General features: G+C 42.1%; 1 protein-coding gene and 1 pseudogene across 2 annotated transcripts in view; both read right to left on the minus strand.

The window, feature by feature from the left end:
* LOC102473734 (chloride intracellular channel protein 1 pseudogene) overlaps window positions 1–174 on the minus strand; it is a 700-nt pseudogene extending 526 nt beyond the window's left edge.
* CCDC138 (coiled-coil domain containing 138) overlaps window positions 1–6,988 on the minus strand; it is a gene marked incomplete at its 5' end in the record, with an annotated part of 92,560 nt that extends 85,572 nt beyond the window's left edge. For both annotated transcript variants that reach the window (XM_027772916.1, XM_014588988.1), the window contains 3 exon segments: window positions 1,645–1,769; window positions 4,593–4,713; window positions 6,931–6,988. In XM_027772916.1, the coding sequence (XP_027628717.1) occupies window positions 1,645–1,769; window positions 4,593–4,713; window positions 6,931–6,988 (304 nt within the window).
* Between the last annotated feature and the right edge of the window lie 2,978 nt (window positions 6,989–9,966).

The following is a 9,966-nucleotide window of genomic DNA, read 5'->3' on the forward strand; positions in this document are numbered from 1 at the left end:
CAGCTTCTGCACCGTCTCCGTCCGTCTCTTGGTGTCAACGGTGATGACACTGAAGGTGACTCCCTTGAGCCAGAGCACCATGAACAGTCTCTGGGAGAAGGGGCAGTTTCCAATCTTGGCCCCATCACTGCCAGCCTTCACGAACAATTCGACCTGTGGTTGCTCTTCAGCCATGGCTGCGTCGGGCACAAATATTATATTTTTTAAAAAAGAAAAATATTTCTGGGGCCAGATGGCACAGCAGCGAAATGGGACATTCTGCTAGGCAATCCCACATGGGAAGGTTCCTGGCTCATGACTGGAGAACTTCATGAGCTCACCAGGCACACACGTGCCCATGATTAGGGCGGGTTAAAAGCTGAGGGTAGGCCATGGTTCAGAGACCCTGTTGTGGGTGCAGTCCCTGTGTCTCTTACTCATGGAAGAAATCATTAAATAAACTTTTCTTTTTCTGTAGAGAGATTTTTGCTATAGGGCACATGTGCTCACCAGAGAGAAAGAGACACAGAAAACGAGCAATCACTTCCTGAAGGGATGGCCACGCCACAAACCATTCTCCTCTCGGGATTTTGTGTGTGCACACACACATGCCTACCATGAGTGTTGGGTCTGGGACTCAAACCGCAGTCAGCCATGTGGGAGTCCAGTGACGTAACCATTATGTCTTTTGCTGGTCCCTAGTTAAAAAATACTCTAAAGAAAAGAAATCCGTTTCACTTCATAAATGCCCTATGCCCTAAAAATCAGACATAGCTCACGCTCTGTTTGTATCTCTAGGTCCCTAGGAACCTAGAGTTAGCATTCCCAACTTTTGGACAGCTTACCCTATGTTTTCAATGAGAAAACTTACCATATACAAGTCCACAAGAATTATTTTTACTTTCCTCAAAGACTGAGATCAATGGGACCATGAAGATAAAGGAGAGGAGAGGGGAAGAGAATGTTTGCTGTGTGTAGATAGCACATTCCAAAGGAGAGGGCACCCAGTACCCCCAACGCGGCCACCGTGCTCTCTGGTAGCCAAAAGGCCAAAGGCACCTTCTCTAGTTGCCCCTTCCTTGAAATTTTAACAAAACTACGAAATGCAGCCAGGTACATAGAAGCTGCAGCTAGTCCAGTGCTGAGCAAGTCATATGTTAAGAAATCTAGAGTATTTTCTCAAAATATAAGGAGTAGTCAAATACTACCATAGTCACTTACTCACTTTTCTTTTTAAAATGTTTTAATTAATATTTTTTTAGAGAGAGATATTTGCTACAGGGCGTGTGTACTCACTAGCGAGACAGAGAGAGACAGAAAGCGAGAAACCACCCGGGGGGGATGGCCACACCTCTAACCCTTCTCCTCCATTCTCCTCTCAGGATCTTGGGCACGCATGCACATGTGCCCAGCATGAGTTTTAAGCCGCTGGGTCTGGGACTGGAGTGTTAGTTACATTTTTAGAGTGCAGAAATACTACTGAAAATGATCAAGTTTACCTTTCTCTTCAATATTTTAATAAGCACAAAAGCTAGTTCGTGGCTTGTACAAATCTGGAACATGGGAATATACAGATTCTTGAGGACTCATGTCATTGTTGCGAGATAAGTTTTATGTGCTCTTTTGATCATTTTAATGATTATTCTAAAATAAATTTTTTGTTACCTTTTTCTGTTTCTTTAAAAGACTGCTTGTTTACTTTGGATGTACTAACTCTACGATCATTCTCAATTAAGTCTTCTGTTTCCCGTTTCTTCGGATCATGAAAAAAATCCAGTTCATCATCTAGGCTTTAAAAAACAATTCTATCACATCAATCAGGAAGTTTACTATAGCATTTTCGAAAAGATAAAACTGCTTTTCAAATACCAACAGCATAACAACGGAGAAAAATATAAAAACTAAAAAAGACTTCTAAAAATACGTCATTGCTCCTGATAACCCACAAGCATCTTTTGACGTTTCCGACATTAAATAGGCTCAGTTTAAAACTACGTATGCCTATAGAATGTTCTACACTTGCCGAACATTAAATCTGGTGAAGTAGATATAACAGGTATTGTTGTTAGCTAAAAGAATTAATGTTTGGCATGAGGAAACTCAACCCTAAAAAAAGACAAAAGACTAATAAGTAACATAACTGGCACTAAGTGGAGACCTAGAACCCCAGGGGTTCTCTTTAAAGATTAGCTCACTGTGAAAGTACCTAGAGTAGAGCTGCTCAAAAGGAGTAATGGGCTGGCAGGTGGCTTGGTGGTTAGGGGCGCTGGACTCCCACATGGCCAACCACGGTTCGAGTCCCGGACCTGGTGTTTTAGCTTTCTCACTTTACTCTATCTTGCTCTGACCCTCTCTGGTCAAATAAAATAAAATAAATAAATAAAATAATTTAAAAAGGAATAACTATTCAAAAGGAGTAATGCAAGTCACATACATAATGTCACATTTCCGAGTAGCAAGGGCTGACCCTGCAGAGCAATGCTTGAGTGCTGTAAGAGGGATCTGGATCAGATATGGCCGAATGGGGTTTGAATCCTGGTCACAGAGGCAACTCTCCAAGTGCCATGTGCATGCCCAGAGTCCTGATGGGACAGAGAACTGCAGGGGAAGTACTGCAGCCTGGCCAAAGGGTACTTTCTCTCTCACACATGCTCCATCATAAGTATGGGGAATTTTTTTTCTACCAGCACATTAAAAACATAAAAAGAGGGGCCAGCAGGTGGCATGGTGGTTAGGGGCGTTGGACTCTCACATGGCTGACCACAGTTTGAGTCCCAGATCTGGTGGCTTGATTTCTTACTTTCTCACTCTGTCCCTCTCTGGTCAAATTGAAATAAATAAAAATAAAGTTAAATAGAAGAATTCTTTTAAAACAAAAAAATATATATAAAGAGGTCAAACTTTAACAACTTGTTTTATTTAACCTACCTAAGATTCTCATTTCATCATATTAAAAAATTATTGATACTTTACTTTTTTTTTTTTACCCACGCGAAGTCTTCAAACTGCAGTGTGAATCTCACATGTCGGTAGATCTGAGTTCAGAGCAGCCCCATTTCAAAGCCTGTGCTGCTGTGCTGGACGGCACAGATCCAGCCCTGATCATAACTAGGGGTTGTTAGGAAAACCTTCCTAGTCCAAAACCTTCCAAGTATAATTTGGAATTATACCCAGATCATTTATAAAAACAAAAAAATGTTAAAATGATCAGTTAAATAAAAGAAAATTGTTTCCATAAATTCATGATTATTCCCTTAAATCCATTTCCACTTTCCTTACCTTCCTTTCAGTCTAGCTCATATCCACGTCTTGAACCTAGAGCAACTGGGCTAACTAGGAGTGCTAAGTGAGACAGTGGGAACGGCAACAGCGGCGGCTCACATCTGAGAGCTCTGTATACCCTGCACCGTCCCTCGCACTTTAAGTGGATTACCTCATTTTAGTAGACAGAGACAAAATTACTCAATGATTTCAGTATTTAAGAAGTCTAGCTCCCAATTGCAAACTACATTAATAGAAACAGATATTTTGAGACACAGCTGTCTTTTCTTCTCTCCACAGCTGCCACAGCATTTCATTTTGTATATGTATTTACATTATTTCAAAATGTTTACTCCTACACTGATAGCATTTCCTTCTGCTACGTATTTTTGGCATTAAGTATTCAATCTAAAGCTCTATTTCTCCTTAGCTCCCACTGTTTCTTTTTAAAAAATAGATTTATTTAATTTTACCTACTATTATTCTTCAATTTGACCAGAGAGAGACACAGAGAGGGAGAGGGAGATTGAGGAAGCCAGTCGCCAGGTCCGAGACTCAAACTGCAGTCAGTCATGTGGGACAGATCACCATGCCACCTGCTGGCCCCAGCTTTTGCCCATAGGAGATACTATCTCCGCTTCAGAACTGAAACCCCTTTTTCCCACTGCTGCATCACACATACTTTGTAGCTACCATCTCCTCGAGCTGCCTTCAATTACTCTTCCCTACCTAAAATACAGTGCTTACCACTCTCCTAGACACAAAACAGATGTCTAATAAATGTCACTATCTACAAATCTGTACTGACATTTTTTTCTTAGTTCTTTTTTTTTCCATAGGGCACATGTGCTAACTGGAAAGAGATGGAGAGGAAAACAAGACGTCATCCCCAGGTGGGATTGCCATGATGCAATCCTTTTTCCTGCATCCTCCTCTCGGGATTTTGGGTGGGCACGCACATGACATGTGCCCGGGTGGTTCACAAGCTACTGTGTCTGGGACTCAGACCATGGTCAGCCATGTGGGAACCCACTATACCACCTGCTGGCTTCAGTTCCTTTTTTTTTAAATGGAACAGAGTTTTCATTTGGATGTTAAGTGAATAACCATAAAAATAATCTTTCATCTTTTCCATTATATAATTTAACTTTACATTATGCCACTAACATAATGCTAGGACTATACTTTTACCAAAGAGAGTCTTGGGAAAAAGTAATAATTCCATCTCCAACTATTCGGCAGGCTCCAGACTGCTTATGCTTCCTCTTGGGCACAAGCCAAGGCAGAAACCATCCTCCCCCTCCCTATCTTGAGATACTAAGGGAGAGACATTAAGGGTTCAGGTACTTTACCAATTCACATTTAAGTGCTTGAACGAACTTCTGAAAGGTGTTGTACAATGTTTTCTTTCATCAGAGTAACATCTTAATGATGGACCAACTTTATCTCCGGATGAGTAGGTATCTAAATCATCTGTCAACAGAAGCCAGAACACCAGAGATTACACAGCCATCAGATACTAATCATCTCATTCTTGACTCCTGAAAGTAAGAGGACAAAACTACTCAATGATTTCTTATGTGTGTGTCTCCCTAACCCAAACTGACAGAAAACAAGCATCAAACTGAATATTTATATAGGACTTGGTGGATACAAAATGCTTTTCCATTCATTGCCTTATTTGATCCTAGGATGAAGAACTAATGACTAGAGAATTTGTATAATTTTCTGCAAATTCAGAATCCAGACTAAAATTGGGACCAACAGAGGGCGTAATGGTTGTGACACTGGACTCCCCGTAATCAACCGTAGTTCGAGTCCCTTTAACTCACACTGGGCATGTGTGCGTGTGTGCATGCCCAAGATCTTGAGAGCAGAATGGAAGAGAAGGAACTGCAGCATGGCCATCCTGGGGGGTGACTTCTCGCTTTCTGATTCTCTCTATTTGGCCTGCACATATGCCCTATAGCAAAAAACTTTTCTTCAAAAAAAAATCCAGACTAAAATTCAGAATTTAGCTTTCCTTCCATCTAATCTTGATATGTCATTGGTTCTCACACATTTGTTCCATAAGCTATTAGTCTATATCTAAATTTAGGGAATAATATGGGAAGAGCTTTCATGACAGGAAACCTAGTAACACCTTTAAATGTTTGAACTGTTCTCTAGCCAACATTTTTACTCCCCAGATATTTAATGAGTTATACTTCAGGAAATGGAAATTTAAGAGTAAATTTCAAACTAAAACATAATTGTAATTTATGACTTTTTAAAAAAATATTTATTTAATTTCATTTATTCATTCATTTATGTTTAGTTTGACCAGAGAGAGACACACAGAGAGAAAGAAGGAAAGTGAGAAAGCAAGCCACCTGGTCTAGGACTTGAACCATGGTCAGCCATGTGGGAATGTCCAGCTCCCCAACCATCATGCCACCTGCTGGTCCCCTTTATGACTTTTTTTTTTAAGATAATGGACTCAGTCATAGCTGTTTTTATTTTCAGACTGAAGAAATATTTCAGAAGAATATTTTTCAAAACAAGCCAGTTTAATTAAAAGCAAAACTGATTTGTTGATCCAATTACCTGATGTGACTCATCAAAGCAAACATTTTTATTTACATTTCATGGAAATTCAAAATGACATAAAGTTTGAGAAAAAAATGAAACTGCCTAACCAATCAATTGAACTTTTAAAGATACGAACTAGTATTTCCAGTGCAATTCTCCCGAAGTTTAATGGTTCTACATGCTAGTAAAGAGATCATCTACGGGGCTGGTAGGTGGCGTGGTGACTGGGGCGCTGGACTCCCACATGGCCATCTGCGGTTTAGTCCCAGACCTGGTGGCTTGCTTTCTCACTTTCCCTCTCTCTCTGGCCAAATTTAAAAATAATAATAATAAATGGAGTTCAATAAATAATTTTTAAAAAGAGATCGACAAGAAAGTATTAAGACATTAATAGACTAATGGTTAATACATATTAACATTAGCTGTGTTATAGATTACCATGTGACACTACAACCCATCCAATCCCAGAGTATGATTATCTTTTTCAAGTACATTTATTTGATAAATTCCTCCTCTAATTATTGTTAATTACTATAATAACTTAGAACAGTTCATGCCTAAAAAATAAGTTTTCTTTATTGAATACAGTCTGTTTAATTTTTAACATTTTCAAAGGCAGAAGTATTGTAACTAAAAATACCAAACTAATACATTCAATTTGAAATTTTTTTAAGAGTTTTGCCATAGGGTATATGCACTTACAGGAGAGAGACAGAGAGAGGAAATGAGAATCACCCCTGCCCCCGCCAGGAGGATGGCCACGTCACAATCCCCTCTCCTTCATTCTCCTCTCAGAATTTTAGGCACATACACATACTTGCCCAGCCTGAGTTTCAAGTCATCAGGTCTGGGACTCAAACTATAGTCAGCCATGTGGCAGTCTGGTGCCTTAATCACCATATCAACTGCTGGCCCATCAATTTGAATTTTAAAAAAACATCTTGCACATTTACCCCCAAAATCATGATTACTAAAAAGCAAAAAAACAAAAACAAAAAAAACCCTTATAATCGCAAGATATCTGAAATTAGACACAACTCCATAGAATGCTTTTCTAACCACCTCTCTCAGGTTATATTTGATAAAACCTCCAACTATACAAAATATTCAGTGGCTTACCTGGGGAGGTTAGAGATCTCCTCTTATAGTTAGCCTGATCAAAAGTTGAAAAATCATACTAAAAAAAAAAAAAGGCAGATTTAATTTGTATACTAAGATTCAATGTATGTCTCAAAATATTTCCCTATGAATTATATATTAATTACAAAGTTTAGAGTGGAGAGATCCGGTAGCCAAGTGATCAAGATTAGTATCACCAACAACGGGACAAACCAACGACCGACCCTTCAGCACACACCACCCCTCACTTACCTTGTATTCCTGCCAGAAATGGACAACCAGAATCTAATCAAGAGGCATTTATTGGACAAAGCCAAACTGAGGGACATTCTGATACATCTCTTCTACTTTACGAAAATACCGATTATAAAAAAAAAGAACGACAGACTAGATCTGCACCAGGAAAAAAAAAAAGTTCTACAGAGAAGAAAGGCAGGCAGGCAGGCAGGCAAGGAAGGCATTGGAAAATAATCAGACCTTGAGAGAAATGCAGACTTGAGACTTCGGCCGCACACACCAGCCATTAGGGAGTCAAAGAGCTCAGGCCGGTATTCGGGGCCATGGCACAAGGTGGCGGTCATGGAACAATGGGACAGCGCTAAAATGCTAACGAGTAGGAATCATGCAGCACTGTGAGAAACAATTCTGTAACTCTCCTCTTTCATAACTTGTCTTTCCACTGTCGTCTTTTTTCCCTTTTCCTATAAAAAAAAAAAAACCCATTTGGGGGTACATACAGGTGCCATTGCTGCCAGGTAGGCCATCCTCAAGTCAGCCATGTATCAATCTTTAATGCTCCTTGACAAACAGTCTGACTTATTTCAGGCTGACTCTCTGGTGACCCAGATGGGACCTGGGCGTGTGTAAGCTGCCCTGACTGCCAGACATTCCTCTAGGAGCTCAGTGTCTGGTGTTACGGGACAGGTGAGCTGAGCTACGTCACGTAAACACTCCATTCTTTGGGTCCTGATCACTAAGACCCACCCTAAGATACAGAATAAAAAATCGTAAACATGTGTGAAGTAGGAAAAGAGAAGTCTTAATAAAAAAGTGAAGTTTTTTTTTTTTTTTGAGAGGTTTTCGCTATAGGGCGCGTGCGCTCGCCAGACAGACAGAGAGAGACATAGAGACAGAAAGCGAGAAATCACCCCCCAGAGGGGATGGTCACGCCGCAATCCCTTTTCCTCTATTCTCCTCTCGGGATCTTGGGCATGCACACACACGCGCCCAGCGTGAGTTTTAAGCCACCGGGTCCGGGACGCGAACCGCGGTCGACTACGTGGGAGTCCAGCGACATAGCCATTACGCTAACTGCTGGTTCCTAAAAGTGAAGATTTTTAGCAGGAAAGAATATACCCCCACTCCAGAAAGGCATGCAGAGGGGCAGCTGAGAGGAGGACAGCTGCAACTGGGGCAGCGTGTTACTTTTCTCCTTGGGTCTCAACATGAATATCTAGGGAGGCCTGTCGTAGCCAGGAGGTCCCTTTGTTTGGACCGCGGGCTTCCATCTGCGCTAGCGTACTTCTCCTTCAGGTAATTACACGTGCCCAGTGTACACTAGGGAATATGAGCACCCACAAGGGGATGACCTACCGTATTAGTTTAGTGCCCGCTGGAAATGAGGATGTGAGCAAGCATCACAGTGACATCATCTCTTCTCTCCTGGCAGGAGGGCCTCTAAGCTGCAAAATCTAGCTGTGATCCCTGATACAGTGAGCCATGTGAAGGATGTCCCCTGTGGGTGTACTGGGACTTGCTGTTTATTGTATCTACCTGACACATCTGGTACAAGCAGAACTCTGCTGAGCTCGAGGGATTTCATGAATGTGGGTGGCCCTGGCTGCTTCCCCCTCAAGGCTGGACCTCTACTCTAGCTGAGGTCTCACAAGGTTGGCTCTTCCCAAGAGGATCGAAGCTCTGGTGGGAGAGATGTTCTGCTTCTGTGCTCACACAGCAGGTCACTGCCATTTCCATTTCACACGAGGTCCTGATACTCCAACAATGGGATTCTGCTTGCCCTGGGAAACCGGTGGCGCTCAGTTTTCCGGTAGGCAGTTTTTCACTGGCTTTAATTTCACTTTTGGCTATATATTTGAATCTTGCTAGCTAGGGTCTACTTAAACTCAGAACCTTTTTCTTCGTCAGTGGCCAAGCCCCTTCCCTTTATCAGTCATTAAACGAATGTGGGTCTCCCACTCTGGCTTCCCCTGGTCCCCCAGACACTCCAGGTGAATGGGTCTAGTGCAACAAGACCTACAGATCAGCAGTGTGCGTGGCCCCACGCAGTTCAAAACTGAGAACACTTTAGGGACATGCTCATCCAGTGGCACCACCTGAGTTCCCCACGCACTGAGCACACCACCGCTGCGCAAAGCTGCCCAGCCACATAGGGGCTGACCAGCAAGGAGGAATCCTCGCAGGAGCAAAGCCCATCAAGTGGTGTGCTTTTGATTTTTTTGATTTCCCTGATGGTCCATACACTCACCAGAGATAGAGGGAGAGGGAGAAAGCATCCTACAGAGTATAGTCACACTGTCAGCTTTCTTCCTCCACTTCACCCTGTTGAGATCTGGAGCACGTGAACATGTGCACCCAAAGTGTTTTTCAAGCCTTAGGGGCCAGGATTCAACCAGACGCCCCCTGAACTTCTCAGTCACAGGGCCAGCCTTGCCACTGATGTGAAACACTTCCTGGGTTTTGATCACCGTCAATCACATTCTAAAATACAGAGAACTATTCTCCTAAGCCACAGCTTTCCTCAGAAGACAGAGAAACTCTGCCTCTACTTGATACTTCAGGTGGTTACAACTCGAAAGTTCTCCCTGTAGATACTTGGATAAATGGAATTGCATTTCTTAGGCCAGTCTTTTTTCCTTTCTTTTTTAGTTTTCTGCCATGGGATACATGCACTTGCTGAAGAGAGACAGGCAGAAGGAAAGTGAGCTAACACTGCCCCCAAGGGGAATTACCACACCACAAGCCCTTCGCCTCCATTTTCCTCCTGGGATTTTGGGCATATACTCAACATGCCCGGTG

This window comes from Tupaia chinensis, unplaced genomic scaffold (genome assembly GCF_000334495.1).
Source record: "Tupaia chinensis unplaced genomic scaffold, TupChi_1.0 Scaffold000041_1, whole genome shotgun sequence".
Taxonomy (NCBI): domain Eukaryota; kingdom Metazoa; phylum Chordata; class Mammalia; order Scandentia; family Tupaiidae; genus Tupaia; species Tupaia belangeri.